This window comes from Nipponia nippon, unplaced genomic scaffold (genome assembly GCF_047370975.1).
Source record: "Nipponia nippon isolate SJK-2023a ecotype South Korea unplaced genomic scaffold, ASM4737097v1 scaffold_1, whole genome shotgun sequence".
Taxonomy (NCBI): Eukaryota; Metazoa; Chordata; class Aves; order Pelecaniformes; family Threskiornithidae; genus Nipponia; species Nipponia nippon.
The window spans coordinates 117,898,551-117,919,339 of record NW_028262290.1 but is presented as its reverse complement, the minus strand read 5'-3'; the positions used below and the strand labels follow the sequence as shown (position 1 = coordinate 117,919,339).

Here is a 20,789-nt window from a genome sequence, read left to right as displayed (position 1 = left end):
AGATTTGTCTCAGGGCTAGACAATAGTATTTCTGTTATTTTCGTGAAGTACAGAGTATCCTCAGCTCTCACTGAAATGGCAGTTCAGTGCTTTCAGCTATTGAATATAAGCTACTTTTTGCAGTCAGTTGTATTAAGATTAAACTTAATCCTAGAATCATTTAGTTTGGAAAAGACCCTTAAGATTATTGAGTCCCACTGCTAACCTAACACTACCAAGTCCTCCACTAAACCATGTCCCTAAGCACCGTGTCTACAGGTCTTTTAAGTACCTCCAGAGATGGTGACTCAGCCACTTCCCGGGGCAGCCTGTTCCAATGCATGAACATTCAAACCCTTCAACTTCCCTTTCCATTGGCAAAAATTGTTTTTATTCTATGAGATCTATTGCCCAGGAATAATGATTATATTTACTTTTTATATTAATATGGGAATAAATCATGCCTTCACAGCAGTTATGTACAGTTTGGGGTATTATCCAAGTGTTTATCATTTTGAAGAGTCTGAATAACAACAGCAAGAAAAGCTGGAGATCTAAGAAACATGGACTGAAGTAATCAAAGATTGAAATAACTGGTATTTTTTAGGGTCTATGGAATAAACGATTCAAGAAAAGATATGATTCATTTTAAAACGTGTTGCTGCAGGGAAGAAACAGTTCTTCATGTACTCAGAATACAATAATTGCACAATAAAAAGCTATTCGGGTTACACTTTGGGCAAAGAATTTTCTAATTGTAAGTATGTTCAACATAGGAACATGTCAAATTTGAAAACCTTATTGTCGTGGACTATACATAGACAGGGATATAGATATAGTTTAGGTTTTTTTGGTTGTTTTTTCAAGAACGGATTTGTAAAACATCTGTGGGTAATGATTTGTTTGGAGTAGAAAAATAAATGTAGACCTGTGCTATGATTACAAACTGGCAAGAAAGACTAGTATTTCCCTCCATTTCCTTTCTCCATTACAAATTGAATACAGGTCACTGTTATTAACAGGTTATTCCCTAGTTACTACTGATTTTTCCTGGGAGAACTCTAGTTATCTCAGACAAGGTTTTTAAGCATATTCCCTACCTCATAAATTGGCAAGTAGATAAAATCTATGAAATTGTCCTAGTAATCTTATTTCATTGTCTATTGTTTGCTGAGTAATTTTGATATGTTCCAGAAATAGAGAAATTGGTCAACACTAATAACTTCGATGGGTAGAATAAACAAATTCACTGAAAACTTCAGTTTCCTATTCTTTATTCTTCCTCTAGATTACCCAGCTGCTTAGTATTTAGTAGTATCCGTGAGCCACCACATCATTATTGGTTGCGTTGCTCAAATGAAATAAAGATACTGCTGTATCTGCTTTTTGTTGAAGCAATTTGTCAGGTGGTATACAAGGAGAAGATAATTGTGGATGTTTTTAGAGTAGGCACTTACTAATGTGACAGTGCTTCTTAGGATCCACAGTCTGCCTGCTGAATACCTTTCGGGAGGTGAGATATATGTGCTCAGCTTACGAATTTATTTTGTATTTGAACATCATGCAGCCATTGCTCCTCCTGAAAAAACCTCCTCAACATTCTTTGTCATTGCTTCCATGATTCCAGGAGAGATTCCAGAAAGCAACGTACAGAATAAGCTCTTGCTAGAGAATGTGGAAGTAAAATAAAAAGGGAAGGAAACGAATACCTTGGGTACAGTCTTTAGTGATAGTACTTTTTGCTTGTAGTCCAGGATAGCTCTATTGTGGAAGAATCTAGCTCAAAGAGGGTCATGAAAGCCAGAAAGTATCTCCGTACAATTGCCATTGGCAGGCCATAGTTTGCCAGTCTGGAGCTACGGGTCTTCTGACCTGAGAACAAAACGTCTGTGGAAATACAATACCTACAAGGACCATTCCCAGCAGGTGTAAGTCATCTTAGTCTTTTGGTGGGTAGGTGTCTGCTTCATTTGATACGTATGCTTTGAGGGTTGCATCTCACCATTTTTTCACTGGAGATATTCTCTGGCAGACTACTACGAGGTTCTATTTTTACTGCCATTTTGTGGACGTGTAGAGTGCTGCTCAAGATGAACCCTAAGAGAAGTCATTCTAACATCTAGGCTCAGGAGAAGAAACATTGCTGGTAGTGCCAAAGATGTCTTGTAGCCAAAATAAATGTATTCAGAACAGAGTATCATTTGTTTCTTGTTGAGTGATGGATAGAGTCAGAAATCATTCTGACTAAATAAGAAGTAGTTATGATCCTTGAATTTTCCTGTCCCGATGTTAAGACCTGTGGTATCCACTGATACGTAAAATAACTTCCTCAACGTATATGCAGATTATATCCCAATTATGGCACTGAACATTTCAGAAGAAATTAACACACTTGTAATTTATGACCTGCAGTTGGTCTGTCAGAGCTACATACTGTGTGTGGGCTCAGTAATTTTATGGAGGATTATAAATTCCAGAATCGCAGTTCTAGCCTAATACCCAGGAATAGTTTGAAATTTGTATATCACTTGAGTAGACTCTCAGCATAATTGGAAAGGTAAAGAAGTTATAGGACACAGCATTGTTAATACCACCTAGGACAAGTAATTTTTGCAGCACAGATTTTTAGTAACCTCAATATGTTTTTTTTATTCTTTGAAAGAAACTGTAGTATATTATAAAACTGTACAGAGTCTGTGTTGGGGGAGGGGTTGTTAGTTTTTTGGTTGTTTTTTTTTTTTTTAATTCATTGCCTTTCAGGTTTCCCTTAAACAAAAACCCCAAGCCATTGAAAGCACTTAATAATATTGTGAATGTTCTCATTTTGAAGTTGGAAGGGCTACGCTTGGTTCAGCGTGTAATTGCATGCTAGTTTTGGGTGCGCGAACTGGTCTTTCAGTACTTGTGTTTGTTAGTTCCACTGATTGATTGATTGCTTTGAACAGACGTGTGCACAGCATTACGGGATCAGCCTTCTTGTACTTAGTGTTTAGACCTTAACAGTGACATGGAGATCTTTCCAAATAGATGCCTAAAATCACAAAAACACATAATGAATGTCTTATGTTTGAGATGTTTTTTAGCAGGACTACTGTACATGCTTCTAAGAGGTTACCATTGTACAGAAAAGCAATAAGTTTTGTAACTCTTCTTAGAACTAAGGTATTGATGCACATTTAAATATATTTTATTTTCAAATGGCATGAATATTTCACATTAATTATTTCTCTGAGAAAAATCTGTCATTTGCTATCTGTGCTGTTAAAATGCTAAATTTTAATTTGGGATCCTAGCCTGCATAAAATCATGTTAAAGCCATATTAAATACATTGAAGTCTTTTTACTTCTATGCTCCATGGTTATATACATATGAGAAGGAGACCTCAGCCAGAAGAAAGCTAAGAAAATATTGTCCAAAGAATACCTGCCTTAGTTCAGTTTTTCATCTCTTGCTGTTTCCAAAAGCAAAATGAATGAAAAGTTTGGCAATGCAGATATTCTTCGAGGTTTTGAGCATTCATGGTTAGTCCTGAAACCAGCATTTTCTGAAGGACATTTGAAGGTACCTAAACGCCTTTAGGAGAGCACCACACTCGCATTTTACAGCTGTTGTTTTTATCACCCATCTCCACTTTGTTTTAGTAGTTAACCCAGGCATCAGCTCCAGCGTTACCCTATATTCTCCCTGTTCTGTCAGCCAGGAGTTTTCAGTACAGGTAGCACTGGGTATCAGAGCTTTTACCTTCAGTCACCTGGAGGGGATGAACTCTGCTGAATTTAGAGAGTACGTGAAGCAGCTGTCTTGTCCTGTGGATCCTAATGGGGTTTTGTGACCTAGTTTTCAGGAGTTTCACCTTACCAAAGAATGGAGTTCGTGGTGTAGACTGGCAAAAGTGAAGTCCATAGCTTGTATCCCAAATGATGACGCTGAAGGAAAAAAGTGCCTCTTAATGGTCCTTCATTGTTATCCTCTTCCAAAGCAGGCAGAGCTTTTTTTAATTTTTTTTCTATTCAGCAATAAAATAAAATTCTGATGCTTTAAAACACCATCTCCATCTGTGGCTCTGAGGGCTCCCCAACCTGATTGTCATTCCAGCCCTGTCTCACCAGCCCGTGCTAAAGAAATGTCCAAATTCCACTGCTCTTGCCGCTGAAAGAGCGGGGAACCAGGTTTCCTCCTTCTGTTAAAACGTGCCAAAGAAATGATGAGCGGAGTGGCTTGCTTCAGAGTTGGGCTAAAACTTTACCTTTGTGCCAGTGTGGATCAAGCCATATTCTGAAGATTTTTTTTTTTTTAAAGGTCATTTTTGCATAAATCTGTATTTGCCAGATCTGTATTTATGCATTTGCATAATCTGTATTTATGTAAAATGCAAAGATTTACTGTCTGCTGTGAGCTCTCTGCCTCCTCACTCTTCATCTAGCATAGCAGCAAATTTGAGTTTGGAACCAATGGTACAAAAGTCAATGATGTTTTAGGATAGCTGCCTCTTACAAATCTTCCTCAAACTCAGTTTGTCTGACACCTTTTTGTGGATGGGGTAGGCCACTAGTTTACCTACTGTAACTTTGTACCTTTCTCTGCATGAGCTGGTTGAAAATCCAGATTAAACCGTCTTTTGACGGTTTCTTGAGCAGAGGATCGTGTCCTAAACTCATCTATTTTGCTGTTTGCACCTAGCAGAATGGCCCATAAGTCCGAGTACTGAAGCTGGATCTGAAACAGCTCGGAGCTATAGAAAATCAGCTTTGTGTTTTGAGTGGGGAAATCTGTGTTTTCCCAGAAGATGGAGCTCTCTGCATTCAGTTTGACTAGTACCTGCCTTTTTTTGCAGTATTTTAAAGGATGTTTTTACAACAGTGTTTGTGCTTACAGGAGAGTTTCTTTCAGCTATAATGTTTTGCATTTTTTTCCAAAATGCCTAAGAATTGTTTGAGAAAGCTTAATAAGGTAAAGAATCATGAATTACTGAGAGACAAAACACAATCCGGCAGCAATCTGAGGTTTAGCTTTAATTTGGGGGGGGAAATGCGCATACAGTTTAGTTTATGGTTTCCCGATGGATGAAATTACATGATGCTTCTGTAAGTTTTGTTAAACACTGAGTTATGTACAGATTTTTTCATACAGATATGAAGCCTCATTGTTAATCATCTACTACTTTGAAAAAGAGCGTATAAATAAAACATTTGGTTTCAGACACAGTCACGTGGAGCAGATGTTTGTATTTAAAATAATGCTTTGCTGTATGTACATGTGAAGATAGTCTCTCTTATTATAAACTTATGTATTATTTCCTCAAACTTAGACCAACTCAGGAGATGGCCATTCTTATGTAAAATTACTAGGCTAGGAATGAATCATTTTGTTTCTGTTTTATAAACTTTGTTCATTTACAGCAACAGGTTCTCCCTCTCTTTGTATTGTGTCCAAAGGATGGAAAAATGCTACAGCAATATGATACACCCCATTCTTGACTGATGGAGAATGAAGCTGGTACAGGACTTTCTTAGTGGTATTTGAGGGTGGAATACATCCGTGGAAATTGATTTTTTTTCTTTTTTTAAAATAATTTAAATTTGTTTCCTCTTATTAGAGTCAGTGATTTCTCTACTTTTAGCAGCCTTCTCCTATCTCTGACTCATTAATAGCAATGAGTCTTGCTTTTGCTAATGCAGCTATGTATCTTCAATGTGCCTGTTTCCAATCTGAGGATATTACAAATGGGGAAAATGCACTTATTGTATTATAGCTATGTGCTTTGGGTTGAGCTTGCAATCTTAAACCGGCATTGCTTTATTCTGTTCTCTATTCATCATCCAGGGATAATTGCTTTGTTTCTACTTGATTTATGTTGAAGTCCTTTGTTTTCTCTAAATAACCAATTTTTTCATGTCCAGTTATTTGAGCTCTTTCTCCAGATTTTCTTTAAACTCTCTGCAATATGGAGAGAATCATGATTGCTAGGCTGTGCTCCCTTGTAATAGCTTTTATAGTGCTCACACTAATCTCTAAAGCAACTGGATTCCTGAAGCATCATAATTACCGTCTCTGGAGGTGAAGTAGAGCTTGTTGTTATGTTATGCTGTGCTAACATCTGAGTGTGTTAACATGACACTCTAGTGGGTTTTTAGAAATATCCTTCTTTAACGTACAGCAGTACATTCCAGTGCTAACTAGAAGTTACCTCACATTGTTTGCTTAGCCACTTCTGCTTCCACCGTTCACACTCCCCCTGCTCTAGCCTTCACGCACCGCTTATATGTGTTCTTAAAGGACTACCTAACTGCACACACTGTTTTGGAGCTGTGATACTTTATATATGAAAAAGGGAACACAGCCACAATTAAGACTTGCCTTGCTTCTGCTAAGCATCTCTGGAAGTTCAGAATGGCGTCTGGTCTAGTTGGTCTGTCTGTCTGTCCTTTGCAATGTGTTCAATAGTTGTGTACTGTGGTATTAAAATGTGGCTTAATCAGGGAATGGCTCAGAGGGTTGGGTAGGACTGAGAGGGAGGGAGCTGCACACAGTTTTTATTGTGCATGTCTTTTGACCACTGCTAAGTTTGGTTACTAAGTAAGAGAACCTATGCAATCATGATATCTTTGATGTAATATTTAACTCTGGGTGGTTTTCAACCAGCTTTTCAGATGCATGGCTCTTAAATTTTGTAGTTAATTTGCAATGGCCACAGCTGCATTATACAGCAGGTTAGTATATCCACAGAAGTAGCTCTACTGAGAAGAAAGAAGTTGGCCTAAGTCCTTCATTTTTTAAATTATGAGCTATATTGCTTCTTTCCCAAATTACTGATATACTGACAGAGTGGCATCTTTACAGCCGCATTTGTGGGAAAATGTTTTACTACACTGTTTACTAATGTTAAAAAAACCTGCTATGTTGTGCAGCTGAGGGCGTACATTCTTAAAGAACCTAAACACATGCACAAGAGAAATGTCACAGATGTACAGTAGTGGATCCGAAAAACTATCACTTTCCTTATTGTGGATGTGAAAAGTCAGAGATGGAGAAACAGTACCATGTGTCCGTCCCCTCCCCAGCTTTTCAATCTGTGTTCCCGTAGCAAGCTGGATCCATTACTGAGAAGTAATGAGGATACCTTTTTGCGGATCAATCTAAAAGCTGAAATGCACGAGCATTCAGAAAAATTCAGTGCTCCTGAGCTGGTACTAGAAAATGCTGCTTGTAATTTCCACTGATGCAAGTTGCTAGTTTAGATGATGACTAGCATTTCAAGCACTGCCTTGTCTAAATTTGTTTTGGGCAAGACTTACCTGCAGTGTTAGCGATCACGAGGAAGTTTCAGCAGACCCTTTTAGCACTGGCCTTGGAGTCCTAGATGTGTTTGTTTTGGAGAACAAGTGTTTGTTACAACGCTGTAGCGCTTCTGTATTTTACTTTTCTTGCATTGATCCTGCCTGAGGTACCTCATCACTTTTTGCATCTGTCTTATCAGCACACAGAAGTTTGGTTTTCCCCTTTTCTGTGTAAAATGCAAAGAATTTGCTTTTTTTTAATTTAGTACCTCATCCTGGGAAGTGCATGTCACAAACCAACTCCACCTTCACCTTCACCACCTGCCGCATTCTGCACCCTTCCGATGAACTCACACGAGTCACACCAAGGTAAGGGTTTCCCGTGATGGCAAAGCCTTCAGCTCTGTCAGTTTTCCCTGTAAGGAAATGCAAAGTAATGGCATAAGCAAAAGCATTAACCATGTTGGTGAATTACAACACACCCTTAAATTATTCCTCCCATTTTGAGTTACCTCAACCTGATTTTATTTGAGAAGCATGTGTAATGCTTTAGAAAGCCAACCAAATTACCTGAAATTTTGTTGTCTCTAGTTAAAATATTGCAGGATCAGACATAAATAAGTTGGCTTCCAGTATCCAAACCTGACTACCCTTGATCCAAAACTAGTTGTAGTCCTCATGTGTGAACGCGCAGTATGTGGTCTCTCACAAAAAATACGAGACACATTTTTCCGGGGAGGAAAAATCTAAATCTTTGGCACAGAAGAAAAAGGGATGCGCAGGTAAAGAAATCCAGAAAGTACATGAGGAGTGGAGGAGGAAATATGCCCTAATCAAAAACAGGGAGCCATCTACTTTGTTCCTTGGTGTAATTGTTGGAAATGAGTTCATAGTAGCCAGACTGAAACTAATGAACTGGCTTAATAATAACAGTTGGCATGTATAGGCAATACATGCCGATAGAAGGCAATTTGGTAGCCTTATAGAAGGTGAAGATCTGAGAACCAGAGGAGGTGAGTGAATTTCATACCTAAAGAGGGAATTTTCCTTCCTTAGCAAATGAGTATTTAAAGAATGCTTTTTTCTGTTTAGAAGGACGATGCCTCACCACTTTCTCTGCCCCGTCCAGCTCCTGTGTGGGAGTGTACCATTGTGTAGGTCCCCATTCAGAGATGATGTGTCTAGACTTGTTTAGACATGAGATGAGCGCTGACTACCTAAGGAACGCATGAAAAGTAAGGGTATTAAATATGGAAACCTGCGAGGTGGAAAGGAAATGGATGATGATTAAACATAACTTTTCTGCTTCCTTTCTGAACAAAGTCAGTTAATTGTGGCCTGGCTGGTTTTTCTTTACTCTTTTCTGTCTTCCTCTCCCCTCAACACTGTTACTGAAGAGATCCTTTTATTTGACTGTAGTTCTATTTTATTCTTCTTGTTGTTGAATTGCTGTTAATTGTGGTCATAATAAACTCCTTGATTACGTTGGTTACTAAATCTAACAAGTCAGCCATAACTGACAGCCAAATTCAATACATTTTCGGGTGCCTTAGTTACGCCAAAGTTCATCATTCATTCAGGAGGAAAAAGAGCAAAATAAACAATATGATGTTTTCAGCAGCCATGTTTAAGGAGCTCCTCCTTACCAACTACAAATGATTCTTCACAGGTCATGTGAGGAGGACGAGGAAGCTGCATTATGTCTCGTTATGCTGAGAGGAGGTATAGGGCAGACGCTATGACCCAGCGTGGCAGGGGGTGAGCAACACTGCCAGCAGCGTCTGTGTTGGCAGGGTCGTGTACAAGGAATGCTAGTGTGTGTGGCACTGGCTAACCCAAAGAGTTTTGGTATTTACCGACCTGGTTGCGTTTTAACCCAGCCTCTAACCCAGGTGATGCTCTAACCTGACTAAATTTCATCTAGCTAAATGAGGTGCTCATTTATTTGTTTCTTTTCTCAGTCTAACTCTGAAAGTGTCACTGGGCTGAGTTGCTGAGGCCAGTTTGAGTCTGTTTCTGTGGTTGTGTCCAGGCTGCTCTGCAGTGTTGGTCAGTTTGATGGGGACAATATTTCCCGGTTAAAGCACTACCAAAATGATCAAACAAACAAAAAAAGCAACACCTACATAACAACCGCTTTCTTGCAGGGATGTTTTTTGGTTTGGGTTTTGTTTCTTTTTTTAATTGCACTGTAGTGTGTACCTGTGCTGACAAATTAGTAGAAATACTAATCTAAATAGCTGTGCAGCCGATATCTGGAGATGGAAGGAATGAAGCTGTTGGAGGTAATAAGCCATGGGAGTGCTGTAGGCACTCGTGACTAGTACGTCTTAGAAGCCTGATAATTAACACCCTATGTCTGGGTTTCCAAAGTGTACTCGGTCGTACCCTGTAGCAAGTCAGTTCACACAGTAAGTTCTCTTTCTTTTCCCTCTCTCATGCTTTTTAAGACTTCTTCTCTACTTCTGTGTTTAGCCAGTGTGGGAGACGCGTCACAGTGGCTGTCACTGCTCTTTAGTTCCACTAGGAACTGGAATCAGAGCTACGAAGATGCAGCTTTAATCAGTGCTTAAGAGAAGAATTGTGAGCTCATTTCTCCTCTCCACTCAGCCTGGCCTTCAGAGTGCGTGTGTGTGCTGCTGCACAGCTTAGCTTAGCTCTGCTGTGAGGAGTCCTTCTCCCCTGCCGCCGATTCAGTCCAGGCAGAATGAAGAGGGTGTAAGGAGAGCTTGCGTTAGCACCTCTGCCACGTGCACTGACAGCCACACCACACTGGGGGGGTGCAAGAAGACCAATCCCAGAGCCACTTAGCAAGGCTGCTTTTCAAATTATACCACTTTTAATACTAGTTTTCTCAAACGTGTTTCACTGCAGTTTACAGGTAGGAATATATGGGATTACTCTTGTTGAATTGCAACTGCGGTTCAGTTTGGCAGTTCCACTTGCTTTCAGTAGAAGTTGGTACAGTTCTAAACTACTGTAGAGATCATGTTGGTCAGATCCTATGTAGCCATGAAAAGACATGACTTGAGACTTCATAACATCAGGCTAATATTTCCTTAATTAAGGAGTGCCTTAAAGATGTTAAAGTATGCTGACTTTTAGAAGATCACTGGACAAAAGTTTGTAGTGTTATATTAACTCATGTCAGCTGATTGCTATATACCATTAGATGAAGTTCTAAGCTCATCAGAAACTGACTCAGAACAAAACATTCCAGGATGTCTAACCCCGACATTCACAGTAGTCTTGGCTTCCCAGAGTTCATTAATGTAAGGTGAAATGAGACTGCAAATTCCAGTCAAGACGACATAGAATCATAGAATCATTAAGGTTGGAAAAGACCCTTAAGATCATCGAGTCCAACCGTTAACCTAGCACTGCCAAGTCCACCACTAAACCATGTCCTCGAACACCATGTCTACCCGTCTTTTAAATACCTCCAGGGATGGAGACTCAACCACTCCCCTGGGCAGCCTGTTCCAATGCCTGACTACCCTTTCGGTGAAGAAGTTTTTTGTAATATCCAACCTAAACCTGCCCTGGCGCAGCTTGAGGCCGTTTCCTCTCGTCCTATCACTTGTTACTAGGGAGAAGAGACCATCTAGGCCCTTTTGTCCATATGGGCAAATAGTATGCAATTCATCCGTTGGCCTGAGGCTTCTCTATACCTGGAAATCCAACCAGATTGTCTCAGTGTGGCTTTTTGATGCATTTCTTGGTACAGAGAACCCAACTTAAGTTAGTTGCATGTTACAGCTGAGCTGATCCAACAGTGTAACTCTACTAAAAAGGGAAGATCCTGGTCTTTCTCCTGTGCCTCCCGGCCCCAGCCGCTTAGTTTTCCTGCTCTCTTGCATTGGCTCTGTTTTTTGTCTGACTCTTTGCTGAGTGTCTTCTACTTGCTAACCTGGCAAGATGAAAGGGAAGATTTCCTTCTTTGAACAGTGGTGAGCACTCAGGTTAGTGAATTCTTTGTTAACAGCAAGTGTTGCATTGTTCAACACCCTTTAAATGCCATTAGAGGGGATGAATCCATGCCTAGGAAATACTGTTGTGGGATTCACTTTTTCGTGTATGTATATGCAGCAAAAATCAGGATTACAGCATGATTAGAAATAGTTGGAAAGCTTTTTTTTTAAAGGTGCATGGAACCCTTGGGATTCTCCCAAATAGACACGCATTTGGAGTGTCATGGATGTCCCACATGCCTTGTTTCTGGAATAACTGAGTACACCATGCCTTATTCAATGAACGGTGTACCTTGGACTGCCATAAATCTTGACTGGGAATTATGCATAGGTAAATGTGCTGCGGCTAGCCTCATCTATAAGGAACAAGTTTTTTAAGGATGGCACTGTAGTGCCAGAAACACTCAAACCTTGGTGTCCATGAGATCTCCTATTGCAGCACAAAGGCTTTGGAACGTCTCCTTTGTGTTTGGAAGCAGGTGCTGCACTGAGTCTGTGTTCATGGAGATGGTCAGCTTATGGGGAGAGGCTGGGCGACCAGAATGAATGTTATTCGATACGCCTCAGGAAATCCCAGCCCCGAATAACTAGCAGTAGTGTGCTTAAGAAAACAAAATGCAGTAAGATAGCGCTAAACGTAACTATGTAATGTCTGCCGCTTGTTCTAAATGTGCAGATTATTGCCCGTTTAACATTTTCTTGTCAACTGCCTGTACATAGTTTATTTTGACAAGAAAGAACTGGAATTGAGAAGCAATTTTGCCATGTTCAAACTATAGAAATTAATGTTTTACCAAATTAACAGTAGAATGACTCTTTGTCATATTTGGTTTGCTGCTGAGTTATCGTTACCTGTTGACCAATTGACAACCAAGAGCTTGACTGTATTTTTTCCATCTCTTTTGATGACTATTCACACCACTGCGCATCTCCATCAAAAGTCAGGTCTCCCATCCTCTTCCCCATAAATTAAAGCAAATTCAACAGAAGAAGGGAAGAAGGGTTTGACCTTGCAGAAGTGCTTGGTGACAATGCCAGCTTGCAGCAGCTTTGCTACAAATGCTTCTGTAGCAAATATGTTCCCCTCCTCTCTTGCTGCTCTCTGTTGTGACCCAGCCATACTAGAAGCACTAACAGTTCTGTGTGCTCAGAAATGACACTAAAAAGTAAGTCTGCCTTGCTTATACCATCAGTCAAGTCCCCCTTGTCTCATAGAAGGAACTGGGAGTTGTGACAGCCAGTAGATCAGGAAGAAAAACTGAAGGTGTTGATCACAAACCTGTCCATTTAATAGTTTATCAGAAGAAATGTGGTGGTGTTGAGGAACGCATTAATCCCATGAGACTGGGTGGTGAAGTATGCAAAGTGGAGACATGCGTTTTGTAAGAGATGACATTTTTGCACTTGTCATCACATTTGCGAGAAGCTGGGAACTGTCAGTTTCTCCTGCACTCTCAAAATGGATAAAAGGCCCTGTTCAGGGTTAAAAATCTTGCTTGCAATAAGTTTTAATTCCCTAGTAGAGAGAATAATTTGCCTGCTCTTTTGCTTTCAGCCTTAACGCAGCACCTACTCCAGCTTGTGGCAGCATTAGCAATTTGAAAGGCACCCCGGTGGCTACTCCTTGTACTCCTCGGCGTCTGAGTTTGGCCGAATCCTTCACTAACCTCCGGGAATCCACGACAACGATGAGCACGTCTCTGGGGCTGGTGTGGCTGCTGAAGGAAAGGGGCATCTCGGCGGCAGTGTACAATCCGCAGAGCTGGGACAGAGCCAGCAGAGGCACCTTCCTGAACGCATATCCCCCTAAAATGGCGATCATTCCTTCCACTCCACCAAACTCACCTATGCAGACACCTTCTTCATCCCCTCCATCTTTTGAGTTCAAGTGCACCAGCCCACCTTATGACAACTTCTTGGCTTCGAAGCCTGCTAGTTCGATCTTGAAAGAGGTGAGGAATAAGAAGAACATCAGGAACAGTGAGAGTCAGACTGACGTGTCTGTTTCCAATCTTAATCTCGTGGACAAAGTCAAGAGGTTTGGTATCGCCAAAGTTGTGAGTTCAGGGCAAACGTCAGCTCCTCCTTTAACTGATGACCAGGGACCTCTTCTCTGTGGGGCACAAGGACCGGTGAGGGCCCTTGTTCCTGGAGGCCTGGCACCAGACGGTCTCCCATTGGGCTGCCCTGCCGTGACCAGTGCCATCGGAGGCATCCAGCTGAACACTGGCATCCGAAGGAACCGGAGCTTCCCCACCATGGTGGGTTCCAGCATGCAGATGAAAGGCCCGACATCTCTCACTTCGGGGATCCTCATGGGAACCAAGCTCCCAAAGCAAACTAGCTTACGATGAAGGACTTTATTTTTACAGCTAGTCTTTTTAAATAAAAATATTCAGATTCTTTCTCCGATCTTCTTTTCCTTTCCCCACCACCCCTTCATTGCCTCTTGAGTTTGACAAATCAACTTCGTGCCTAATGGGAGAAATGTGTAAACTTTGTATAAAATGTGTAAATATGTACCAGATCTATTGTAACTAATTGGATTATTTTACTGTTCAATTGAGTGCAAAAGGCTCTACGTTATGGTTGCTGTATTAAGGTTAACTTGCTAACCTTTTGAAAAGGTTTTTTTTAAGATGCACTGAAAAAAAAAAAAAACAAAAGAACAAAACCAACAAAAAATGACTTGACTAGGAAAACGTGAATTCTGTAGCTAGCCTAACTTGAGTCGAAGGTGCATGGGAAGCTATTGAATGTGTTTAGTGAGACCTCACATTACATCACTTGAAGCATGGGAGCGTTTGTGCTTCATTAAATGCTGAAAAAAGCACTCACTTTAACATGTGGTAGTTTTAATTTTGCTTCTGTAGATGAGTTGAGCTGAGTTACTGGAGTGCCTGGCTATTATGCCTGAATGGATGAAACCTTTTTTTTTTTTTCTCTTCCCCCCCCCCCGTTCTGTGTTCTCCTCCTCCCGGAGGTGCTAAACTTGAACGAATACTGTGTTGAGGTCAGCAGGCCTACTGGGTACCTGGAATATTGACATATTCCTACCACCGCTGTTTCATTTGGCACGCTTACGCTCTGTGCAACTTTTTTGTTTTTTTGTTTTGTTTTTCAATGCTGCACTGGATTGTGGAAGGGAAAATGCTTTATTATGTGTTGCTGCCACTGAAACACGCTTTGTCGGCGCCCCCAAAGAAAACAGTTTTCACAACTCATGAGGTAAACATGACAGTGACTTCCTAGAAGTCAAAGTTGCGGAACAGATTGACAGATAAGAATGTCATAAAAGAACATGTAGCAAAAACAGTATTAGGAAAAGGTGTGTCCTTGAAACCTCAGCAGAGAACCACAAAAAACATTTAGTAACAGAATGGTACAAGCTGGACAGAGCGACTTGCAATCCTCATGCTGATCTTCAGGATTCATGCGTGTCGAAGACCATGGCCTTGTAGGCAGGGTGAGAATATTTCCCACCCATTTTCTGCTTTTCTTTTTTCAGAGAAACCTTTTTCATCCAAAGTTGGACCTTAGCAGAGGTAAAAATATGGATACGCTTTATTCCACAGTGGTGTTAAACTGAAAAAACACTTCCTAGTACCGAACGTATAACCCCCCCTTTTTCAGAAAAGAAGCAGAAGACCTCAGACAACCTTTAGTTACAGCCAGGCGATCCTCATTTATATTGCCATTTCTTTCTCAGTTTCTCCCAAACTTCTGCTGGGTGCTTGTAGAAAGAACTGAAATATCCTGGAACTGGAGCAGACTGGAGGGAGCTTGCTTCTAGAGCTGAGCTGAGACCTGTGGTTTTTTGGAAGGGGGGATGGAGAGGAGCGAAGGGGGGAGGGCTTACCATCCGCTTTCTTTTCCTTGCACTTCTTGTGGCATCTAAATCAAGCTCCCTGTTTGTTACCGTAATCGCACTACACGTAATTGCCGTGAATTGCCGTTTGTACCAGACTGTTACTAAATCATTAGCACTGATAATTTCTTGTATAAATGAAACCGTCTTTTAGTCTTTGTGATGAGAGATAGGTGGGTGGGTTGGTTGGGTTTTTTTCTGAATGAAGTAGTTATTGCAGTAGTGCTATGGACACTAAGGATATTTTTTGAGAAAGAAAAAACACATCGGTCAGTTACTGCATGTGTTTGAAGACTTCTATTTATTCTATGAACTTAAAATGTTTTAGTAAAATGTCATCGGCTCTCTTTGCTGTTGTATGTGTGCACTTATTGCAAGTAAATTTAAGTATCTTTTTATTTGAATGTATCTTAAAACAGTAGATAGAATAACAGTTGATTCTGAAAAAAAATCATGGACTTAACGGACCATTTTATATACCCAGAGGAAGAAAGCAATACCATATGAGAACTTAAAGTGTAGAAGTTAATCATGCAATCGGGAAGTATTATTTAGCCTTTAAATAAGCAGTAGGAGCTGTCCACCCACCGGAGAAAGCAATTGTAACACATTGGAAAGATGAAATTGAAATTTTTCTTCACTAATATCAATAAAATAACAGAAAAGTTGCATTGTTGTGTATTATTCAGCTTTTTTCCTGTTCTTTTAAGGTAATGAATAGTCCACCTTGATCCCTTGCTTTCATCTCTCAGTCAAAGCAAAATAAGAGGCCATCTCCAGGTTTGGTTTTTAAATTCTTAGACACAGAAGTGGTTGAAGAGTTTTTGAGATTTTAAGATTGCTGGAACTGGTGAAACTTAGGTCAAACAAAAAAATATAGAAGTTAATGCGGGTTTTTATTTTTATTTGAGTTCCAAGAAAGAAGAATTGGATGTCGTGCGGTTTGTGTATTTTGAGCGGGAGAGGGGTGTGAACTGTCCTGCCTTACGTGACGCAAAAATGATAGCGACCAACTGTGAAAGTACAGAGTAAGGAGGAGACATCCCGTGTTTTCCAGGAGACAGAAGTGAGGTCTGCTGTTAGCCGGTATCTTCGTTACCGAGGGAGGAAACAGCCCACTGATTAAACGCCAGGCAATGAGAAGCTCAAAAAATCCTGCACGCATGGTGAGAGCTAAGTAGTGATAAAAGAGCTCCCTGGAAGAGGGGGTAGTCAGGCAATAAACCTTACAAAGATTAGACAGCCAGGAGACGGATGTGTGTGAGGTTGGGAGGGAAGTAATACCATTTATATGACATACTTGCTACGGAGAGAAAACTGGAGAGCAGTAATGCCAAAATAAACTTTTGGAGGGCTTGCATGAGTATGACGCAGTGCCACGCGACAGCTGTGAGACAGGCTGATGCCAGGCTGCACCGGGCACGTCCAGGCACTGTGTCAGTGAATAAAGGCTCATCCTCCCTGTCTGCCCAGCTCTGAGCCTGGGGGAGGCTCGTGAGCAGAAAGTTAATGGTTAATGGGAGGGATCTGGGGAGGATGAGCACAGTGCACCCAGCCCTCCACGCCTGAGGACAGGCTGAGTTGAACAAGTGCCACTCCAGGCAAGGGAGGAGCTGAGGCTGGTCCATAGGGTGCTGGTGCCTATGGCTTTAGGACGAGTAGGAGTTGGGATTCGGTTAACTCACAGGAGGGTGTGTACATGAGAAATGGGAAGGAAATTAGGAAGCCATCACAGATGCGTGCAGAAGAGAGAGCAAGGAGGGAAGCCCTCATGAGTACTTGTAGTGGGACCTATTACTGAAAGTCAGTGCTTAAGGTTTAAAAAAGGTTTAAAAAGAAAAGTTCTACTTGGGGAAAACTGCATTCTGTCAGCGATAAATACCATACCAGGTTATTGTTTCGTCCATCTGGACCTGATCTGTCCTGCCCTTCTTTAAAAAGCTAATATTCAGAGACATGAGCCTAGAAGGACTCCCACTTAAACTGGAGAGTTTTGCCATCATAGGGTCTACCTGCATGTATCTTATTGCAAGACTGTAGTATTAAGACATGAGCATTTTGAGGAAGATGTTTTCTCCTATTATATGTAAAAAATAAGATTTTGAATAGTAATTCAGACTAGATAAGTCCTTTTTTCACAGGCGTATATGTTTTACCTGGATACCGCAATGGACGAAGTCAGGCGCTGGTGGCCTCATGCGGTACCTTCACGGGCCTTTGGGAGTGAGGACCCAGCCCCGCAAGTCCAGTTCCTGCATCCCTTCGGCTGTCGCCTTGGTCGGAAGCTTCAACCCCTGAGCTCATTGACAGTGCAACTGGGGGACAAGCGACAGTGGCGTATGAGCCAGGAAAGGCAAAAAAATGGAAGTGCAGCAGAAAATGGGAAGGTAAAATTATTTGGTTGCACCCAGGAAGGTTGTAAGGCAGTTGTATGAGTGATGAAAATTAAGCGTAACGCAGTTCCCTGCATGGTTCTATGCCAGCCCGGCTGCTGCTGTGCTGGGTAGCCCTGCAGAACCCCCCCTCCCAGGGTCCCAGCTGCTTCTAGAGGGAGCTGTTGGTTGTATAGATGCCTTCAAATCATCTTTCAAAGCTTTCATGAACTGCAAAACAAATGTTTGCTGGTTCTGCATAAACCGTTGCCTTACGCCAGGTGGCCTGCTGTCCTCCATTTTGTAACCTCTGCGTGTGGTGGGATTTCTCCTGTCCTGGCAGTTCTTGCTGTACCTGCAGTAGCCGCTGGCTTCTCTCTGCCTCTCGGAGCAGGGCACCCCATGCTCCCCAGCACTTCCCATGGCTCACAGAGAGTGAGAGCTCCGAGGTGGGAGCTGTTCTGCCGCAGGAGCTGCTGCAGTGCCTGCGGTGCAGCGATGGCTGCGGTCTTCACTGAGAAAGGAAGGCACGTGCTCAGGTGAAATAGGCCGGCAGCCCCCAGCCTGGGTAGGCAAGGCTCAGCCCTAATCTTCGACACCATATGAGCTTCTAGCCTGTGTTTCTGTGCTGTTACGTGGCTCTGACCCAGGAGGCCGAAAAATCCCCCCGTGACACTGCCAGCGTTGCAGTTCTGCAACGCTTTGCTCACTTCTTGCTCTGTCCTCTCCCCGCAGCAGCAGCCCTATCCGCATGCAGCCCGGGCCTGGGTTTGCCTCCCTGCCTGCTCCTCGTCGTGTGAGAGCGCTGGCTGGCGTCTGCCCAGCCCTCTCAGCTGCTGGCACTCCTTGCTGAGCTGCGCTGGGTGCTGTGGCGCTGTGGTGACCCTCAGGGTCCTGGGTGGGTTTTGTGTAACACAGGAAGCATCCTCTTGGGCATCCCCTTGTTACATCTTTTCTCCTCCCTAAATTAATAGCTTTCCCCCCCCCCCCTAAACTCATCCTTGCTGGTGTGCATGAATGCTCCTGCGGTGATCTAAATCTTTGGCCTTGGGACAAATAAATGCGTGGGGTTTGTTGTTCATGCTGTATTGTTATTTTCTAACTTTTTAAAAGGTATCCAGAAGGATGCATGTAATGCTGGGTTTGTTCACTTCTTCATTTGGAGATATGCATCTTCTGTGCCAGCCAGGTGAACAGCGATGGTGTTTCACAAGCGAGTGCATGTGGATATACTGACTTTCAGGCTATCACATGTCTGAAGGTGAATTATAAACCCACCTTTCCCAAAGGCCTGGAACTCTAGGGAAACGGATTTTATACAGACGTGAAAATCCAGAGGTTTAGTATTCACTGAAGGCCCTACAGAAGAACTGGGCTTCAAGCTTGCATTCCTGGGAAAGGAAAACTGATCAAATGCCCACGTTGACAAAGAAGGCCACAGGGAAACCAAAGAGGGAATAAATGCAGCCCACTGAGGTCAAGGGAAATCAAAGCTAAGTCAGGCCAAATTCCTCAAGGTACAAAAGGAGCAACCGGAGATTGTGCAAGGGCAGGAGGTCTACCAGGGTGCAAGACCGTTCTTCTCTGTGCGATGCTTCGCCCTAGTGATTTCAGTGGATTTTGGAGGAAACACCCGGTTTCTGCTTCTGGAAACAACGCTGGTGTTTGGAGGGCATCTTAGTTTCTCCTTCAGGACAGCAAATTATGCCACAGGGTAACAGACTGCATGAGCCATCTGGAAACTCAGCCGACATATTTAATGCACTCGGACAGTTTCAAAGCAGAACAGAACTACTGCATAAAATAAAACTCAGAGGGCCAAATGGCTGATGAATTGGTGCCTCTGCTCTGAAACAGTCCTCCATCCTTGCAATATCCAAGTATCTCAGCAACTTTACTGGCCACATCTTCACTATACCACAGCAAGGAATGTGGTCATCCACCTCTGAAAGCTGGGTTGCAGGTGAGAGGAGGGTGAGGTGCTGAGAACTGTGTGTCTAAGACTGGGCTGTGGACACATAGGATGTTCTTTGGAGAGCCAAGACTGGTATTTCAGCCTTTTGCGACTCTTCCCTCCTTCCTTTTGCATGTCTCCAGAGCACTGGATGGCCCCACAACATAACGCTGGAGCGCACAGATGTTTAACAGTTGCTCCCAACTTCCTCAACACATTTGTTGGCAGCTCCCCACATCGAACTGTCAAGCCCAGCGATGTCGGTGAGATGTGTCCTGCCTTCCTCTGGTACAGACAGGGTCAGCTGCCTGTCGCTTGTATTCACGTTGAAGAATTAGCATTGTTCAGCTGTGCTACGGCATCTCGCTGGGCGCCATTCAGACCTGCTTCAATTCGGTTAACAAGCCAACTGAGACCACAGAATAGCAAGAAAAATAATAAGAGGCCTGAAAGTTACTGGTGTTTAGCAATGTCCTTAGCTGTAATGTAAGGCAGTGGGCTTTCATGGGAGAATGGCCTATACTCAAGAAGCCGATAATGTTTGTATTTAAAAGATTAGAGAGATTTTTGTCCTGCTGAAATAGGCTTCAAGCTGTGCTGAATCCAATTGGTGTTCAATTGACACAGGCACTTAGGAATGATTAAAGCTTTAAGAAGCCCACAGCCAGATTTTTTTCTTTCTCTAAGAGAATTTTAATGAACTCAGGGGATACAAAAATCAAACACACAGAAAAGCCTTTCACTGCTCTGCTAGGACATTATAACATTCGCGTGTTGTCTGACTTGCAAATTCCTCCGCTCAGGCCGTGGAGAGGGACTGCCTGGTTTGGGCTCGGGGTGCTGGAGTTCGCTGAAACGCGCGGAGCTGGGCTGCAGCTGGCAACATCTGGCTGCAGCGCGTTCTCAGCCCAGCCTGGCTGCGGCCCCAGGTGCAGCAGGGACGGAGGGGCCGGCGATGCAGCAAAGCGTGGGAGAGCAGAGCAGGATCCACGTGCATTCCTGTAATGAAGCACATGTTGCCGTGAGAGGAGACTGCGGTGCGACAGGCAGGCAGGCAGGAAGGCAAATTCACCTTGGAACACTGGTATCAGCTCCCGTGTCTCCTAATAGCCGAGCACTGGGCTCTGTGAGCCGCATGCTGCTTTTTTGGTTTTAGCACTTTTTGTTTAAAGCAAAATACACCAGGGCAGATGAGACTGTTCAGGGTCAGGTGCACTGACAGAGCTGAACTTTCTCTGAGGTGCTGCCCCAGCTCCCAGGGAGAGCTGCCTCGCTCTCGGGGGGCTGCTTGGTTTTCCCCTGGCTCCCAGGAGAAGCACTTGCCGCTTCTACCCTCCTTTCATGGCTGCTGTATGCATGGCCCTGCA

The 20,789-nt window shown here is 42.7% G+C and overlaps 1 protein-coding gene across 11 annotated transcripts in view; it reads left to right on the top strand.

Moving 5' to 3' along the window:
- TRAK1 (trafficking kinesin protein 1) overlaps positions 1 to 15,767 on the top strand; it is a 138,084-nt gene extending 122,317 nt beyond the window's left edge. For 8 of the 11 annotated variants that reach the window (XM_087769004.1, XM_087768975.1, XM_087768966.1 and 5 more), the window contains 2 exons: positions 7,524 to 7,626; positions 12,784 to 15,767. In XM_087769004.1, coding sequence (XP_087625130.1) covers positions 7,524 to 7,626; positions 12,784 to 13,582 — 902 coding nt within the window. In that variant the 3' untranslated portion in view covers positions 13,583 to 15,767. Of the gene's footprint in view, positions 1 to 5,379; positions 5,477 to 7,523; positions 7,627 to 8,926; positions 9,016 to 12,783 lie in introns of those variants that run through there. The other 3 variants (XM_087769041.1, XM_087769033.1, XM_087769048.1) reach the window with 2 other exon arrangements.
- The last annotated feature ends 5,022 nt before the right edge of the window (positions 15,768 to 20,789 follow it).